Source organism: Homarus americanus, unplaced genomic scaffold, assembly GCF_018991925.1.
Source record: "Homarus americanus isolate GMGI-L3 unplaced genomic scaffold, GMGI_Hamer_2.0 scaffold30535, whole genome shotgun sequence".
Classification (NCBI taxonomy): domain Eukaryota; kingdom Metazoa; phylum Arthropoda; class Malacostraca; order Decapoda; family Nephropidae; genus Homarus; species Homarus americanus.
The window spans coordinates 11,434,205-11,455,954 of record NW_024732440.1 but is presented as its reverse complement, the minus strand read 5'-3'; the positions used below and the strand labels follow the sequence as shown (position 1 = coordinate 11,455,954).

At 45.4% G+C, this 21,750-nt stretch overlaps 2 protein-coding genes across 3 annotated transcripts in view; one reads left to right on the top strand and one right to left on the bottom strand.

Annotated features, from left to right (window-relative positions):
* The first annotated feature begins 1,919 nt into the window (after positions 1–1,919).
* LOC121868675 (galectin-3-like) lies at positions 1,920–2,405 on the top strand. Its single transcript, XM_042369512.1, has one exon. The coding sequence runs from the start codon at positions 1,920–1,922 to the stop codon at positions 2,403–2,405; it is 486 nt and encodes a 161-aa protein (XP_042225446.1).
* Positions 2,406–5,061: 2,656 nt separating this feature from the next.
* Positions 5,062–21,750, bottom strand: part of LOC121868822 — an 88,038-nt gene continuing 71,349 nt past the window's right edge. For both annotated transcript variants that reach the window (XM_042369785.1, XM_042369786.1), the window contains one exon: positions 5,062–9,307. In XM_042369785.1, coding sequence (XP_042225719.1) covers positions 8,886–9,307 — 422 coding nt within the window. In that variant the 3' untranslated portion in view covers positions 5,062–8,885. The remainder of the gene's footprint in view (positions 9,308–21,750) is intronic.

Genomic DNA, 21,750 nt, shown 5'->3' with positions numbered 1-21,750 from the left:
AATACTATCGTATTCTGGCGCGGAATCCTACCTTATTCTAGGGTAGAATTCTACCGTATTATGGAGCGGAATCCTACCATATTCTGGGGCGGAATCTTACCCTAATCTGGGACGGAATCCTATCTTATTCTGAGGCGGAATCCTACCGTCTCCTGGGGCAGAATAGGGTAGGATTATGCCCCAGAATACGCTAGGATTCTGCCTAAGGAGACGGTAGGATATCGCTCCAGAAAACGGTAGGATTCTGTCCCAGAATACGGTAGGATTTTGCCCCAGAAGACGGTAGGATACTGCCTCAGAATACGGTAGAATTCAGCGCCAGAATACGGTAAGATTCTGCCTCAGAATACGGTAGAATTCAGCGCCAGAATACGGTAGGATTCGGCCCAAGAAGATGGAAGGAATCCGTTCGAGAAGACGGTAGCATTCAGCCCCAAAATACGGTAGGAACTCGTCCCAGAATAGGGTAGGATTCTGCCCCATAATAAAATTAGGATTCTGCCCAAGGAGACGATACGATATCGCTCCAGATAACGATAGGATTCTGCGCCAGCACCCAGAACCCAGTCGGATTCCGCCCACAATGCAGTTGGATTCCGCTCCAGGATACGGTAGTATCTGCCCCAGAATACGGTAGGATCCCACCCCAGAATATGGTAGAGTTCCGCTCCAGAATACGCTAGATTCTGCCCAAGGAGACGGTAGGATATCGCTCCAGAAAACGGTTGGATTCTGTGCCCGCAGACGTAAGGATTCTGTCTCCAAAGACAGTAATATTGTGCCCCAGAAAACGGTAGAATTCTACCCATAATAAGGTAGGATTCTGCGCCAGAATAAGATAGGATTTTGCCCTAGAAGATGGTAGGAATTCGCCCCAGAAGACGGTAGAATTCTGCCCCATAATATGGTAGGATCCCGCCCCAGAAGAAGGTAGGGTTCTGCTCCAGAATAGGGTAGGATTCCGCCCTAGAATAGTGTAGGATTCCGCCCCAAATATGGTAGGATTTTGCCCCAGCAAACGTTAGGATTCCGCCTTAGAATAAGGTAGGATTCCGTCCCAGAATAGGGTAGGTTTCAGCCCAGAATACGCTAGGATTTAGCCTAAGGAGACGGTAGGATATCGCCCCAGAAGACGGTAGGATTCTACCCCAGAATACGGTAGGATCCCGCCCCAGAAGAGGATAGGTTTCCGCCTCAGAATACGGTAGGATTCCGCCCCAGAAGACGGTAGGATTCTGTCCCAGAATAGGGTAGGATTCTGCCCCAGAAGACGGTAGGATTTTGCCCCAGAATAAGGTGGGTTTCTGCCACAGAATCGGGTAGGATTCCGCCTAAAATACGGTAGGATTCTGCTCCAGGAGACGGGAGGATTCCGCCTCAGAATACAGTAGGATTCCGCTCCAGGAGACGGTAGGATTCCGCCTTAGAATACGGGAGGATTCCGCTCCAGGAGACGGTTGGATTCCGCCTCAGAATACGGTAGGATTCCGCCTCAGAATACGGTAGGATTCCCCCCCCCCAGAAGACGGTAGGATTCCGTCCCAGAATAGGGTAGGATTGTGCCCAAGAAGACGGTAGGATTCTGCTCCAGAATACGGTAGGATTCCGCCAAAGAATAGGGTAGGATTCCACTTAAAATACGGAAGGATTCTGCCCCAGGAGACCGTAGGATTCCGCCTCGGAATACGGTAGAATTCCGCCTCAGAATAAGGTGTGATTCCACCCCAGAAGACGGTAGGATTCCGGCCCAGATTAGGGTAGGATTCTGCCCTAGAAGACGGTAGGATTCCGCCCCAGAGTAGGGTAGGATTCCGCCTAAAATACGGTAGGATTCTGCCCCAGAAGCGGTGCCCCCATGGCCTCCCAGGGACCCTTCCAGGGGCGACTCCCCCAGGGACCCTCTCAGAAGTGGCACCCCTATGGGCCTTACCAGGGGCGGAGCCCCTAGGGGCACTTCCAGGGGCGTTGCTTCCAGTGGCTCTAAAGAAACGGCACCTCTCGGAGGCCTCCCAGGGGCGACGGCTCCAGGGGGCCTCCCTGGGGCGGCGCCACTCGGGAGCCTCCCAGGGGCCGTACCTAGGGCGTCGCTCCCAGGAGCGGCGCCACTCGGGAGCCTCCCAGGGGCCGTACCTAGGCGTCGGTCCCAGGAACCCTTCGAGAGGGGCGGCGCCCCCAGGGGTCCTAAGGAAGTGACGTCCTCGGGGGTCCTACCTGGGGCAGTGCCACCAGGGGGCCTTCCTGGGGCGGCGACCCCAGGGGCCCTCCCATGGGCATGGCCCCATGGGGTCCACCCAGGGACGGCATCTACAGGGACCCTCCCAGGGGGGATACTCCTAGGGACCCTCCTAGGGGTAGCGATCTCAGGGGCGGCGTCTACAAGGGGCCTCTCACGACGGCGCTTCTAAGGGCCCTAAAGAAGCAGTGCCACCAAGGGGTCTCCCAAGGGAGGGGTCCCCAGCGGCCCTACCAAGGTTTTGTTAGGTTTGGTGTGATTAACGGTCATATTCGTTCAAAACACATCAAAAACCATCGGAAAAACATAATTTCAACTTCCAACAACTTAGAAATGCCAGTATAACTGGAGTTTTTGGACAATATGGATCTCGAGTTGAGCAATGTGTTCTTCCGATGGTTTAGACAATTATAAGACAACTTTCTTCTATGACATTTCCCTCGCAAATTACTTAAATATACCGAGGGATCCAGGGGGGAAGGACCCCCCCCCCCCGGTTAGAATGTTAGGTTCGACAATTTCAGGTCATTTGCAACAGAAACATCATAGAAGAAAGGTGTCTTATAATTATCTAAACCATCGTAAAAACACACTGCTCAACTACTCGGGCGTATTGTCCGAAACTGCAGTTTTACTGAAATGCCACCGATTGGCTCGTTAGCCGCTTGGGCCGACAGTCGATCACGTGACGAATGTGATGCTGTTGCTCCCCCATCTCTCTCCTTTCCTTTCTAACCTCTCATTACACCTTTTCACATATTCGTTGAGACATTGTTACATAACTATTTGACAAATTTCATAACAGAATGACAGAACACATCGAATGATAATCTAAAATAATTGTTGGTGGAATGTCATTCTCCAATTGTTACATTCTCAAACTATATGTAGACTGTCGGTTTATTGTTCACGTCTGTCAATCACTTCCGTTAGCATGAACGAACAGTTATTTTAGATTGTCATTCGATATGTGTGTGAATTATGTGTTCTGTCATTCGGTTATGAAATTTGTCAAATAGTTATGTAACAATGTCTCAACGGATATGTGAAAAGGTGTATAATTACTTTCTTCCTTATCAATAACTTTTATGCTGGTGCTGTAATTGGTTTAAATATTCTGTTAATAAATCTGATAATTCAAAATTCTTCATTATACTTTTTGGGGTCACTTTTCGTTGTTTCTTCTGTTTTATTGTTTTTCTTTGTCAAATTTTCCGTCTTCTCATCACTTAGTCGCAGGTGACCATGTGACCAACTAAAATAAATAAAAACACTGAAGTATTTAAACATTTAAACAGACATGCTGATGTAAACAATTATGCACACACACGCACACCATCCGATTAAGACAGCCTCTCCACCTTCCTCTGTAGCTAGTGAGGCTGAAGTGGGATAATAAAACTAGTTCATATACAACCACGTGTTTATTTGACACAGCGTAACTCATAGAAGTTATCACAATATTGATTAAAATATTCCTGAACATGAAGTGAGAGCTGCTGTGTGTGTGTGTGTGTGTGTGTGTGTGTGTGTGTGTGTGTGTGAGTATATGTTTGTGTTGTTGTTTATGATTGTTCAAGTGTGTTTTTTGCTATATATATACTATATATATATATATATATATATATATATATATATATATATATATATATATATATATATATATATATATATATATATATATATATATATATATATATATATATATATATATATATATATATATATATATATATATATATATATATATATATATATATATATATATATATATATATATATATATATATATATATATATATATATATATATATATATATCAATAGCAAACAGCAGGAGTTGGTAAAAGATAGTTACTTTCCAAATGTGACTGGCACCACACACACTTATTCTACATCACACCCAGACACACACACACACTCTCTTCCTACATACACTACTGCCTCACAACCACTCACACTCACCCCCATACACATCATCCCTTCACAACACATCACCCCCCATACATCACTCACACATCCCACATCCCCCCACCACCATACATTCACTCACACCACATCACATTCACCCCCACACACCCCACACATCACCCACACATCACCCCCCACCACTTCACACACACACATCACATCCCCCCACACATCACCCCCACACATCACCCCCATACACACCACCATCACACACCCCCATACCCATCATCACATCCCCCACACATCACTACATCCATCACCCCCATACATCACTCCCCACACACACCCACATCACCCCCACACATCCCCCCACACATCACTCCCCCACACATCACTCCCCCACACATCACCATCACTTCACTACACACACACAAAAATACAGTACACAAGAATATATACCTTAATGTAATTGAGAAAAATTTGAGATATACAGTACAGTAGATATGCAAGTTACATAACACCAGAACTTGGTAACAGCCAAAGAACCTGGAGACTGGAATTAAACCTCAGATGAGAGAGTTAATCCCCAGGTCTCACCTCACAAACTTTAAGGACATTTTGTTATGTAAAGACGTCTCATTAATCTCTGTTTTTTTCTTTTATTTTCTATCATTTCAAAGGTATACTTTAGGTGTGAATGTTTATTTTTATTTTTACATTTTTTTAGAGCTGAGTAAGGGGTTGGCCATGTATGGGAATATATAGATATTGCACCTAACCTAACAACTTGACCTGACCTAACCTACAAAACATAACCTATCTCAATCTAGCCAAACCTAACCTAAAAAACCTAAACTAATGTAACAAGTGAGTCACATAGAATGAGGACACATATCGGAAGGGGAAAGAAAAATATACTGAATGACTTCACACTTTATCAGCTTTTAAATTACAGTATGAAATTTATTAGAAAAAAGAATTGTTACATTAAATCAGTTTAGGTGAAATTTAATTTATATTTAATTGTATTAGTTTGTGTTAATCTAAGATAAGTCAGTCTAAGTTACTTTATTTTAGGTTAAGCTAAATTAGGTTCAGTTAACATTAGGTTAAAGTAAGCTAGTTTCTTGGGAATATCCAAAAAGTTTTGAGTGGGAGAATTTGGCGAGCAAAGCGAGTCCACCCAGCTGACCAATATCAGGGTCATTTTTAGGCCATTTTGAAGCCATGTGCACTTGATATTAGGAGATATACTGAGGTCAACAGTATTTACTTTTTACTATACAAAAATGCCTGAGTACAATACTGCAATAAAGAAAAAGTATTTAAATTTTCTGATGAAAGAGGGGGGTTCGGACCCTCAGGACCCCTTTGGATCCACCCTTGAATTTGATTTACATTAGGTTAGATTAGTTTAAGTTAGATTAAGGAAGGTTAGTTTAAGTTATGTTATTTTAGGTTAAAGTAATAGTGTGAACAAGGCCATGACCCTATCAGTGGAAAATTAAATATTGATTACCAGATCGAACTCCTAAAACCGACTGCTGTTACTCCTGCATACACACACAGCCTTCAGCACACCCGGCACAGTTCAGCACAGTTAAAGCGAAGACCGGAACCGTATCACCCACCACATCCTTTAAGGGAATTTCAATAAAAAATGTTCAGCATTCAGACATTGTAAACAAATTGACCTTGATTATCAACCAACTTCTTAAAACTCATATACCTGTAATGCATATAAAGTATATATTATTTTTTTTAATTTTCCTCCATTATTTTTTTATAATACTGCACTACAAGTAAGCAGTGTATTAAATATAATTCTTATGCTCTAGTGATATACAGTTTAACCCCTATCTCACCATCATTATACATGTCAGCAATGTTTTTGTTTGGATGAGTGAGTCATGGAAAACTGTGACTCACTACAACAACAAATAGCCCACTCACTCACTAACTCAGTGCAATAGTGGATAAATGGATTCATTGGAAGTTCTTGTGTTGTGTGTGGGGTTCACAGAGACGCTGCACCTGATCCACCAGCTGAAATTGGGAACACGAGGTCTTTTGATGAATAAATGAGTGAGGACGTGCCCCCCTCCCCTCCCTCTGAAGGTGACAAAGACCAACCTTGTGATGAGGGATAATGAATCACACTCTTGATACAATGATTTAGATTTTCTTGAGAGGGGGAGAAATTATTTCCTCCTGCCCTCTTCTCGATACAAAGTTGATTTATATTTTTTGTTTGTATAAAATATATTTTTTTTTGTGGGGAGGAGGGGGAGTGTTTCATATTGTTGTATAGAAAGTGGGTTTTGCAGATTACATACACATACAAATATATATTTATTCATTCTTTATTCATTTTTTCATGTTTTGAAGTCTATTCTTGTCTCCTCACAAAACAAAACAACACCCACTCGTATTGCACTCTCTTCGCATACTTTAATCAATCTCATTTTATCGTTTTTTTTTTTTCACCTCATTTCTTTGTTTCCATATAAAAAAAATTCGAACTTGCCTTATCATCCTAGTTCCAAGGTGATGTTGTTTGTTTTAAAGGCGTTTTCGGATATTTTTTTCAACACACAAATATACAGTAGACTTTCAGATGCTCTAATCCCCACCAGCCTTAAACCCTTCTGAGGAAATATCTGTCTTTTCTTCAGTATTTATAAAGGTTTTATCTCCCACATGACACATTTAATCTTTAACTGATAGACAAGTTATGTTAATACCATATTATTTTCAAACATTGTCTTTCTAATGGATTTTTATATGCCACTTAACTAGGTTGATGTGTTCAAATATTTTACGTTTTGAGACAGGTCGAACATAAATACATGTACATACTTTTGTGTAGCAAAATAGAGCAGTATAATAATATGGTGGCTCATGGTGTATTTCTGTGCCTATATGTTTAAATTGTGTAGAAAGTGAAACTTTATATAAATTTAATGGAGACATAATGACATGCCTTGTCAAACAATTATTGTTGTTGCCCCAGCTGCTTGGATTATTCCCACCTTTGGCAGATAAGTCACTCTTCATGTATTTTTGTTGAGGCCTTGCACCGAGGGGCCCTAGATTGTGACACTGTGATACATCTGTGACACGAAATCAAGTTTTATGTTTGGAAACTGTGATTCTTAGAACATAGAGTTTACTAGCAAGCTGTCAGAGGAAGGCGAGTCACACTGTGCTAGAATAGTGCCACAAACAGAGCTAGCTAATACCATAACATTTCAGGAGGCACCAACTTAGCCATAGCCAATCTAACCTAGCTTAACCCAACCTATACTACTCCCACCTAACCTAAGAATTCTACGATTGTATTGGTTAGGTAAGGCAAGGTAAGGTTACGTAAGATTGAGTTAGGTTAGGTTTAATTTTTGTGCTGTCTGGTAAGGTAAGTTCTAGTTAAGCCAGGTTAGGTTAGGTTAATTTAAGTTGGGCTATAAAAGGTGTAGTTTGTGTCGGTTGCGTGAAAAATAAATAATTATGATGACGTGATCCTATTTCTGGTATTCTTGTAATAGTAATTCTTTTGCAGGCAGGAACGACCAAGACAAAATACTGACTGAAGATGAAGAAAGGAAAAGAAAAGGAATAATCAGCAGAAAGAACAAGACATACGAGAAAGAGGGAGGAAGGTATAGTGTAAGAACAGAATGAAGAACTGGGCTAGGCAGGATGAGAGATAGAAGTTGGGAGGTGAGGGACAGACAGAGGAAGAAGGAACGACGAAGAAGGGTAGGATTGAAAGGGAAAGTTGTAAAGATAGAGGGAGGAAGAATTCAAAATGAGGGGAGTAAAGGAGAGGATAGAGAGAAATGCAGGAGTTAAGGAAGCCTGAGGAAGTGAAAGGTCGAGGATTTATACAGTTTCTACTTCAGACAACACCAAATTTGTCACATTTAAACCTTAACGAGTCATTTCTGGGGTTCAAAGTAGGCGCCATACTTTTTTGTGAATGTGTTTGGCCTTGGGGAGTCAACATTGTGTCTGTAGAACTACAAACTCCTACTATCTTGTCACGAAATACCACAAAGGTGTTGTTAAATCTGAACCTTCTACGAGATCACTAAATTATATAAAGAAAATTTCACCAGGATTGGGTAGGAACACATCTACCAAACTTTTGTATCTATCTGACTATTTGAAGCCAAATTAACCCCTTGAAGATGATCGTTTAATTTATTGAGGTTTAACTCATCTCTCTTCAAGAGTTATTGCCTAAATCAACGTCCTCGAAGGGTTATATGTTCACAGTTGATATGGTATTACAGTAGTAATATTTTATACCATATTCACCTCACTTAGGCTCACAAAAGTATCGTTCCATCTTTGAACCACTAAAATAATCCCTTAAGCAACTTGTGCGTTTGTGATTTATATTTTGAACTTCAGTTGTTGTCAAATCACTGTAGTGTTCAGGGTCGACATCTGAAACTATTTGGTGACATTCAAAACCAGCTTAAAACCATATGAGGGTCTCTTGTGAATTTCTAAACTCTCCAGAGTTTATAAAAAACAAGGTGTCGTAACTTGCAATCAATACAATTTTCAAGACCCAAGTTGTCCTTCTCCCAGCAGTGGCACACTTTACCTGGCTCCTCCAAGATCCAGAGAACACAACCAGGCCACTTAGGGATAATCACCAGTCTCTAGCATCACTTTACGCTACTGAAGATCACTTAAGGGTTCTACAGAGCCACTGTAGATGACAAGGCATATTAAACCTCATTCTCGAGCTCCTCTTCCATCAATGTGGCGTATGGGACGGGCAGGAGGGCATCGTCTACGGTCTCCTGGCGCTGGAGAGCAATAGCGTGGGGATGGGAGTGATGGCTGGTGGTCTCCGGGGGTGTTGGAGATACCCGAAGCTCTGGGGTAGTGCAGAAGGGATCCCCGCCCGCCCAAGAGGGTCCCGCAGTAGGGGAACGACGAAGACTGCTGACGGAGGTACTGTCGAGGCTACGTCCCCGAGGGACACCGTCCTGCAGGAGGGGCGTGGCGGAGCGGTAGTTCTCCAGGTCGAGGCTCTGACTTTGGCAGGAGCGGCGGCGGGTAAGGGGGTGGTGATGGATGTTGACACTCTCGCTGTGGTAGCAGGAGGCACCACGGCTCCCTGCGATTTCCTCACTGTACCCACGACCTGTAGGATGAGGCAGTGTTAGCAATGGTAACTCTCTCTCACTCTCTCTCTCTCTCTCTCCGTTGTATAGATCTTTTCTATATCACAAACATTGTGTAAGTCCTTCCTGATATTTATACACGTCTCTATGTACAGTATGACCGTGTATATTTATTCACTTGTGTATCTACTCTGTATATAGTTGTGCACTGAAACCCAACACTCCCAGCCAGAATAATTAGTCTTGACAGTCCAATAGCCCTAAATAATATGATTATACCCGCTGCTAAATACATGAAAATTAAATCCACCATAGCAATATATATAATACTATGATCACGTCGACCACAATATATTTTCATACCTCATAACAGGTGTGACCTTAAAAGTAATCCTAAAAACAAAATATATTTTCTGTGAAAGATTTCACCAGATCACCTGAAGAATAAACCTCATGCTTATCTCACTTTAAGATTAACCACTCTAACACTCACCTAACCTGACCACTCTAACACTCACCTAACCTGACCACTCTAACACTAACCTAACCTGACCACTCTAACACTCACCAAACCTGACCACTCTAACACTCACCTAACCTGACCACTCTAACACTCACCTAACCTAACCACTCTAACACTCACCTAACCTGACCACTCTAACACTCACCTAACCTGACCACTCTAACACTCACCAAACCTGACCACTCAAACACTCACCTAACCTGACGACACTAACACTCACCTAACCTGACCACTCTAACACTCACCTAACCTGACCACTCTACACTCACCTAACCTGATCACTAACACTCACTAACAGACACCATCTAACCTGACCACTCTAACACTCACTAACCTGACCACTCTAACACTCACCTAACCTGACCACTCACTAACCTAACCTGACCCTCTAACACTCACCTAACCTGCCCACTCTAACACTCACCTAACCTAAGCTAACCACTCTAACAGTCACCTAACGTGACCACTCTAACACTCACCTAACCTAACCTGACCACTTAAACACTCACCTAACCTGACCACTCTAACACTCATCTAACCTGACCACTCTAACACTCACCTAACCTAAGCTAATCACTCTAACAGTCACCTAACCTGACCACTCTAACACTCACCTAACCTGATCACTCTAACACTCACCTAACTTGACCACTCTAACACTAACCAAACCTAACCTGACCACTCTAACACTCACCTAACGTGACCATTCTAACACTCACATAACGTGACCACTCTAACACTTGCCCAACCTAACCTTACAACTCTAACACTTACCTAACGTGACCATTCTAACACTCACCTAACCTGACCACTCTAACACTCACCTAACCTGACCACTCTAACACTCACCTAACCTCCCACCCTCTCACCTCACATAACCTAACCTGACCACTCTAACACTTACCTAACCTGACCACTCTAACACTCACCTAACCTAACCTGACCACTCTAACACTTGCCCAACCCTAACCTGACCACTGTAACATACCCAACCCTAACCTGACCACTCTAACACTCACCTAACCTATCCTGACCACTCTAACACTTACCCAACAACCTGACCACTCTAACACTCACCTAACCTATCCTGACCACTCTAACACTCACCTAATCTTACCTGACCACTCTAACACTAACCTAACCTAACCTTACAATTCTATGACTCACCTAACCTGACCACTCTAACACTCACCTAACTTAACCTGACCACTCTAACGCTCACGTACCCTGATCACTCTAACACTCACCTAACCAGACCACTCTAACACTCACCTAACCTGACCGATCTAACACTTACCTAAGTGCTCGAACTAACCCAACCTGACCACTCTAACACTCAGCTAACCTGACCACTCTAATACTCCCACCTAACCTACTACTCTAACGCTCACCTAACAGTCCGCCAACCTCACCCAACCTGACCACTCTAACACTCACCTAACCTGACATCCTCTCACAACCTGACCACTCTAACACTCACCTAACCTGACCACTCTAACACTCACTAACCTGACCACTCTAACACTCACCTAACTAACCACTCTAACACTAACAAACCTGACCACTCTAATACTCACCTAACCTGACCACTCTAACACTCACCTAACCTAACCCTCTAACATAACAAATACAATACTCACCTATCTGACCACTCTAACACTCCACTAACCCGACCACTCTAACACTCACCTAACCCGACCGATCTAATACTTACAAACCTGACCATTCTAACACTCCTAACTGACCTCTACCACTCACCTAATCTTACCTGACCACCCTAACACTCACACAACCTGACCACTCTAACACTCACCTAACCTGACCAATCTAACACTCACCCAACCTAACCTGACCACTCTAACACTTACCCAACCTAACCTGACCACTCTAATATTCACCTAACCTGACCACTCTAACACTCACCTAACCTAACCTGACCACTCTACCACTTACCCAACCTAACCTGAGCACTCTATCACTTACCTAATCTTACCTGACCACTCTAACACTCACCTAACCTTAACCTGACCACTCTAACACTTACCCAACCTAACCTGACCACTCTAACACTCACCTAACCTGACCACTCTAACACTCACCCTGCTGATATCACCTAACCTTAACCTGACCACTCTAACACTTACCCAACCCAACCTGACCACTCTAACACTCACCTAACCTGACCACCTAACACCCACCCAACCTTTCACCCACCACCTCACACAACCTGACCACCTCTAACACTCACCCAACCTGCCCACCAACACTCACCTAACCTGACCACTCTAACACCATCCTAACCTGACCCACCTAACACTCACCCATTCTTGACCACTCTAACAATCACCTAACCTGACTATTCTAACACCTCACCTAACCTGACCCACCTAACACCACCTAACGACCAATCTAACACTTTCCAAACCCAACCACTCTAACACTTACCTAACTCTTAACCTGACCACTCTAACACCACCTACCTTTACTCACCTAACACTCACCTAACCACCTACAACTCTAACACTCACCTAATCTTACCTGACCACTCTAACACCACAAAACCTGACCACTCTAACATTCACCCAACCTGACCACTGTAACACCCATCTAACCTAACCTGACCCCTAACACTTACCCAACCCAACCTGACCACACTAACACTTACCCAACCCAACCTGACCACCTAATATTCACCCAACCTGACCACTCTAACACTTCACCGAACCTATCCTGAGCACCTCTATCACTTACCTAATTTACCTGACCACTCTAACACCTCACCTAACCTTAACCTGACCACTCTAACACTTACCCACCTAACCGACCACTGTAATATTCACCTAACCTGACCACCTAATATTCACCAATCCGGACCACTCTAACACTCACCCAACCTAACCTGACCACTCCAACACTCACCTAACCTAACCTGACCACTCCTAACACTTACCCAAGCCTAACCTGAGCACTCCATCACTTACCTAATCTTACCTGACTACCTAACACTCCACCTAACCTTAACCTGACATCAACACTTACCCAACCCAACCACTCTAACACTTACCCAACCTCACCTGACCACTCTAACACCACCCAACCTAACCTGACCACCTAACACTCACCCAACCTAACCTGACCACTCTAACACTCACCAACCTGACCACTCTAACATCACCCAACCTAACCACTCTAACACCACCCAAACTGACCACTCTAACACTCACCTATCCTGACCACCTCAACACTCACCTAACCTGACCACTCTAACACCACCCAACGTGACCACCTAACACCTCACCCAACGACCACCTAACACTCACCCAACCTGACCACCCTAACACCTCACCCAACCTGACCACTCTAACACCTTACCTAACCTGACCACTTTAACACTCACCCAACCCAACCTGACCACTCCAACACCTACCCAACCTAACCTGACCACTCTAACACTTACCCAACCCAACCTGACCACTCTAACACTCACCTAACCCAACCTGACCACTCTAACACTTACCCAACCTAACCGACCACTCTAACACTTACCCAACCTCCAACCCTGACCACCTCACCCAACCCATCCTGACCCCTCTAACACCCACCCAATCTACCTGACCACACCTAACACCAACCCAACCTAACCCAACAATTCCATGACCTCACCCAACCTGACCACCTAACACTCACCTAACTTAACCTGACCACCTAACGCCCACCTACCCTGATCACTCTAACACTCACCCAACCAGACCACTCTAACATCACCCAACCCAACCGATCTAACACTTACCTAACCTGACCACTGAACACTAACCAAACCTGACCACTCTAACACTAGCCAACCCTGACCACTCTAATACTCACCCAACCTGACTACTCTAACGCTCACCTAACTTGATCACGCCAACACTCACCTAACCTGACCACTCTAACACTCACCTAACCTGACCACTTTCAACACCACCTAACCTGACCACCTAACACCTCACCTAACCCGACCACCTAACACTCACCCAACCTGACCACTCTAACACCACCCAACCTGACCACCTAACACCCACCCAACCTACCCCACTCTAACACTCACCCAACTTAACCAGACCACCTAACACTCACGCAACCTGACCACCTAACACCACCTAACCTGACCACTCTAACATTCACCCAACCTAACCACCTAACACGAACCAAACCTGACCACTCTAATACTCACCCAACCTGACCACTCTAACACTCACCTAACCTGACCACTCTAACACTCAAATCTTACCTGACCACTCTAACACTCACCTATCCTAACCACTCTAACACTCACCTAACCTGACCACTCTAACACCTCACCTAACCTGACCGATCTAATACTTACCTAGCCCGACCATTCTAACACCTCACCTAACCCGACCACCTAACACTCACCTAATCTTACCCTGACCACCTAACACCACACAACCTGACCACTCTAACACTCACCCAACCTGACCAATCTAACACTCACCCAACCTAACCTGACCACCCTAACACTCTTACCCAACCTAACCTGACCACTCTAATATTCACCCAACCCTGACCACTCTAACACTCACCCAACCTAACCTTACCACTCTACCACTTACCCAACCTAACCTGAGCACTCTATCACTTACCTAATCTTACCTGACCACTCTCACACTCACCTAACCTTAACCTGACCACTGTAACACCCCACCCAACCCAACCTGACCACCTCAACACCTTTAACCGATCTAATACCTACCCAGCCCGACCATTCTAACACCCACCCAACCTGACCCACTTAACACTCACCTAATCTTACCTGACCACTCTAACACCACACAACCTGACCACTCTAACACCACCTAACCTGACCAATCTAACACTCACCTAACCTAACCTGACCACCTAACACTTACCCAACCTAACCTGACCACTCTAATATTCACCTAACCTGACCACTCTAACACCACCTAACTTTAACCTGACCACTCTAACACTTACCCAACCTAACCTGACCACTCTAACACTTACCCAACCCAACCTGAGCACCCCATCACACCCAATCTTACCTGACCACCTCACACTCACCCAACCTTAACCCGACCACTGTAACACTTACCCAACCCAACCGGACCACTCTAACACTCACCCAACCTGACCACCTCTAACACCTCACCCAACCTGACCACTCTAACACCACCCAACCCGACCACCTAACACCAACCAACCTGCCCACCTAACACCACCTAACATGACCACTCTAACACTCATCCCAACCCGACCACCCTAACACTCACCTATCCTGACCACTCTAACAATCACCTAACCTGGACCACTTAACACTCACCTAACCTGACCACTTAACACTCACCCAACCCAACCTGACAAATCCTAACACTCACCTAATCTTACTCTGACCACTCTAACACCTACAAAACCTGACCACTCTAACATTCACCTAACCTGACCACTGTAACACCCATCTAACCTAACCTGACCATTCTAACACCCTTACCCAACCCAACCTGACCACCATCTCACCCAACCTAACCTGACCACCCACATTCACCCAACCCGAACTACCTACCACTTACCCAACCCATCCTGGTTAACTCCATCACTTACCCAATCTCACCTGACCACCTAACACTCACCCAACCCAACCCGAATTCACCCAACACTCTACCCAACCCAACCCGACCACTGATATTCACCAACCTAATTCACCTATTCACCCATCCTACCACCTAACACCCACCCAACCCAACCTGACCACTCTAACACTCACCCAACCCAACCTGACCACTCTAACACTTACCCAACCTAACCCGACCACTCCAACACCTCACCCAACCCAACCTGACCACCTCTAACACTTACCCAAGCCAACCTGAGCACTCCTATCACTTACCCAATCTACCTGACTACTCTAACACCATCTAACCCAACCTGACCACTCTAACACTTACCCAACCCAACCATCACTCACCCCAACCTACACCCCACTCACCCAACCCAACCTGACCACTCTAACACCACCCAACCTGACCACCTAACACCACCCACCTGACCACTCTAACACCACCTAACCTGACCACCTAACACTCACCCAACCTGACCACTCTAACACCTACCCAACCCGACCACTCTAACACCCACCCAACCTGACCAATCTAACACTCACCCAACCTGACCACTCTAGCACCTCACCCAACGCACTCAACACTCACCCAACGCACCACCCAACACTCACCCAACCTGACCACTCTAAAACACTCACCTAACCTGACCACCTAACAGTCACCCATCCTGACCACTCTAACACCACCGATCCGACCACTCTAACATTCACCCAACCTGACCACCTAACACCTCACCTAACCTGACCACCCAACACTCACCCATCCTGACCACCCAACAATCACCCAACCTGACCACCCCAACACCCACCAAACCCACCACTCTAACACCACCCAACCTGACCACTCTAACACCACCAAATCTTACCTGACCACCTAACACTCACCCATCCCAACCACCTAACACCTCACCCAACCCGGACCACCTAACACTCACCCAACCCTAATCGATCTACTACCTAGCCCGACCATTCCAACACCACCCAACCTGACCACTCTAACACTCACCCAATCTTACCTGACCACCTAACACTACACCCGAATTCACTCTAACACTCACCCAACCTGACCAATCTAACACTCACCCAACCTAACCTGACCACTCTAACACTTCACCCAACCCAACCTGACCACCCCAATATTCACCCAACCTGACCACTCTAACACTCACCCAACTCCACCTACCACTCCCCACCACTCTACCCAACCCAACCTGAGCACTCTAATCACTCTACCCAATCTTACCTGACCACTCACACTCACCCAACCTAACCTGATCCACTGCAACACTTACCCAACCCACCCGATCTCACTCTAACACTCACCTAACCCGACCGATCTAATACTTACCTAGCCTGACCATTCTAACACTCACCCAACCTGACCACTCTAACACTCACCCAATCTTACCTGACCACTCTAACACCCCACACCCTGACCACTCTAACACTCACCCAACCTGACCACCCAACACTCACCCAACCTAACCTGACCACTCTCCAACACTCTACCCAACCCACCTGACCACTCTAATATTCACCCAACCTTTAATCACCCCCAACACTCACCCAACTTTAACCTGACCACTCTAACACTCACCCAACCCAACCTGAACACTTAACACTTACCCAACCCAACCCTGAGCACCCCATCACTCTACCCAATCTTTACCCTGACCACCACACCTCACCCAACCCTAACCCGACCACTGCACACTTACCCAACCCAATCTCACTCTAACACTCACCCAACCTAACCACTCAAACACCTCCACCCAACCTGACCACTCTAACACTCACCCAACCCAGACCACTCTAACACTCACCCAACCTGCCCACTCCAACACTCACCTAACATGACCACTCTAACACCATCCCAACCTGACCACTCTAACACTCACCCATCCTGACCACCTAACAATCACCCAACCTGACCACTCTAACACTCACCCAACCTGACCACTCTAACACTCACCCAACCTAACCTGACAACTCTAACACTCACCCAACCACTTTGACCACTCAACTCACAAAACCTGACCACTCTAACATTCACCTAACCTGAACACTGTAACACCCATTCAACCCAACCTGACCATTCTAACACTTACCCAACCCACCCGACCACCTCAACACTTTACCCAACCCAACCTTAATTCACTCCCCAACATCTCACCCAACCTGACCACCTAACACTTACCCAACCCATCCTGAGCACCCTATCACTTACCCAATCTTACCTGAATCCACCTAACACCACCCAACCTTAACCCGACCACCTAACACTCTACCCAACCCAACCTGACTCACTGCAATATTCACCCAACTTCAGACCACTCTAACATTCACCCATCCTGACCACCCCAACACCACCCAACCCAACCCGACCACTCTAACACTCACCCAACCCAACCTGACCACCTAAATACCCTACCCAACCCAACCTGACCACCTAACACCCAACCTAACCCAACTCACTCCAACACTTACCCAAGCAACCTGAGCACCCCTATCACTCTACCCAATCTTACCTGACCCTCCCAACACTCATTACCAACTCCTCACTCTAACACCCTCACCCAACCCAACCCGACCACTCTAACACACCCAACCCAACCCGACCACTCTAACACTCACCCAACCCAACCTGACTCACCTAACACCACCCAACCTAACACCCCAACACCTCACCCAACCCGACCCACTCTAACACTCACCCAACCCGACCACCTAACACCACCCAACCTGACCACTCTAACACTCACCTAACCCGAACACTCCAACACCACCCAACCTGACCACTCTAACACCACCCAACTCCGACCACCTAACACTCACCCAACCACCACTCTAACACTACCTAACGCATCACTCTAACACTCACCCAACCCGACCACTCTAACACTCACCCAACCTGACCACCTAACATCACCTAACCCACCACTCTAACACTCAAATACCTGACCACTCTAACATCCCACCAACCTGACCACCTAACACCTCACCCAACCCGACCACTCTAACACTCACCCATCCTGACCACTCCCAACAATCACCCAACCTGACCACCTAACACCACCTAACCTGACCACTCAACACCACCCAACCCGACCGATCTAACACTTACCCAACCCAACCACCTAACACCCTACCCAACCTAACCCGACCACCTAACACCCACCCAACCTGACCACTCTAACACTCACCCAATCCTGAATCACCTAACACCAAATCCCAACCTAACCCAAACTCTAACACTCACCCAATCTTACTCCTTAACTCACTCTAACACTCACCCAACCTGACCACTCTAACAGCTCACCCACCCTTAATCCACTCTAACACTCACCTAACCTGACCACTCTAACACTCACCTACCTGACCACTCGAACAGTCACCTAACCTGACCACTCTAACACTCACCAAACCTGACCACTCTAACACCACCCAACCTGACCACTTAACACTCACGAAACCCATCCACTCTAAAACTTACCCAACCTAACCTGAGCACCAATCAATACCTAACTTACCTGACCACCTAACAACACTCACCTAACTTTAACCCGACCACCCCCTAACACCCTTACCCAACCTAACCTTAATTCACACCAACACCCTACCCAAATCCCAACCTTGCTGTTCATCACCACCCAACCCAACCCGACCACCTCCAACACCACCCAACTCCGACCACTCTAACACCACCCAACGACCAATCTAACACTTTTCCCAACCCAACCACCCCAACACCTCTACCCAACCTAACCTGACCACCTAACCTCCTCACCCACCCCTTGATCTCACCTAACACCACCCAACCCAACCTGACAACTCTAACACTCACCCAATCTACCTGACCACCTAACACTCACAAAACCTGACCACTCTAACATTCACCAACCTGACCACCGTAACACTCCCATTCAAACCAACCTGACCACTCTAACACTTACCCAACCCAACCTACCACACCAACACTTACCCAACCCAACCTTAATCTCACCCCATTCACACAACCTAACCTCACTCTAACACTTACCCAACCTATCCTGAGCACCCTATCACTCTACCCAATCTTACCTAATCCACTCTAACACCACCCAACCTAACCTGACCACCTAACACTTACCCAACTTAACCTGACCACTGTAATATCCACCTAACCTGACCACTCTAGCATTCAAATCTATCCGACCACTCAACACCACTCAACCTAACCTGACCACTCTAACACTCACCTAACCAATTCTTACTCTCATGTGTTGAACTTTCATGGTAAGATTCAGGTTGGTGGTCAACCACAAAAGGAAGTAAAGAAGGAGTTCGTAAAAGGGACGTAGAGCAAGGAGATTATAATATTCTTGTAATATTTTTTTAGTATTATGTGAGAGAGACCAATTGTTCTCTTTTCATCAATTGATAAACTCTTTCCCTTATTACATCTTTTTTTTCATTCGTCTATTTCACTATCTTCCTCCTCTTCTTCCATCTCCTTATTCCACTTCACTCCTTTCTTCCTCCCTCCTTTTATGACTCACTAGTAATGGGTAGTGTCTCGTTCTCCGCACTGCACTTTCTTGATACGTCGACCTGTGACTGCGGGTGACAATTGTGCTGTGATCGAGGGAATCTGGGGTGAGTCGCAGGCGGTGACGGGAGTGGCGGGCGTGGGTGGCTGGCTCTGGTGGGGGGTCTGGAGCATCTGTGTATTGGTGTTCGATCTATCTGCAATAATTGATCCGACAGCAGGTGGTAATGTGAACCCAGAATAAACACGAGTAATTCAGAGGAAATAAGGAGGAGGAGTGAATAATGAGTAAATGTAGAATGTGTGGTGAGGAAAAATAATGAATAAAATTATCATTGGCTTCTTGAATAACCTTATTAAAACAAGTCAAAAACTAGTTAATAGTGACAGACTAACACAGACTTTGAGAAAAACTGGAATACCTAACGCGTATATATGTGTTACGCTTAATAGAATAATTGCCGATTAGCGGGTCAAAGGCTTCATAATAAAGGGTGTTGCATTCACTTTTGTTGAAGGTAAGAAATTGACAGTGATTACGAAAGATCACATGGTGACGTCTTAGTGAGATGAATGCAACTGATGTAGATTTTTAACATTATTCGCGATTGTATTTAAAATCACTCCCTCCACCGGACTGGTACAGTTCTAGTCGGGAGGCATACAACCACAAACTCATTGACATAGCGACAAGATTTATCCGATTTTTTTTTTAATGAGTTGTGCCTATAGATGTGATTGATCATCCAAAGGCCGACCAGAGTGTAGTATTATAAGACAGTCCACAGTAATAACAGTGACTGCGGAAGGTTGTAAATAATTTGTATGAAAAGCAAATTGGGGTAAGCAATCAGTCACCATTGCCGGCAAAACCAAGTCGTATTATTGGTGCCACAAAGAAAAAAGTTATTTTGTGTTTGTGCTTTGTCTAAGGATTGAAATTGTGCCTACAATCCACCATTCATAGAGATACAGTACCCAGAGATAGCTCAGAGATGTATTCGTTGGAGGAGAACTGGAAAAGAGAACATAAGTAAATAATAGTTAAAAAAACAAGGCGGGCTGTCCTTTAACGGCAATTATTGCCACCGTAAAGCTTACTTTTTACTGGGATTTTTCCTGTGTTTTCCAAAGGACTGAGTGCATATGATCCACCATTCAGAAGGAGATGCAGTACCGTAAGCATATGACAAGCACATAGAGATACCAACAACTCGTCGAGGAGAACTGAAAAACAAAACAGAAGACACTTCTTAAACTGTCTTGGACGTCAACACGGACGAACGAGAGTGCCAAGGAGGGTGACCAGTAGAAGGCAGCCAAGGATTTTTTCTTTTAAATAACAATGGTGCCACAAGGCATGATCATTCACGAATCTCAGTTCACGGTAGACTACAAATTAGTAGAAGTGATTATAGCGAATTCATCCCACTGAGGGCAAATTTCTTTTCGCCAGAAGAAATTTAATGGTTGGGTCTCATTTAAATAAAGGCTGAGGTATGTAGGCAGTGAGCGGGCTTTTAAAGGACCTTGACCCCAAAGCCCAGCTATCAAGACACAGATTAGAAGCACCATCATAGTACTAATAAAGATCAATATATTATTATTGTCAACGATTAGAAGTCCATCACATGGTAAACTGGTGGGCTTAAGGCTGAGAGATCCTGTACAGAGTCTGGTCCTTACTTCCACAACAGCGATACAGCCATAAGGTGTATGAATCAGGAAGCGTCACCAGGAAATCTGTTGACATGCACTACCGTAGGGCGACGTCGGA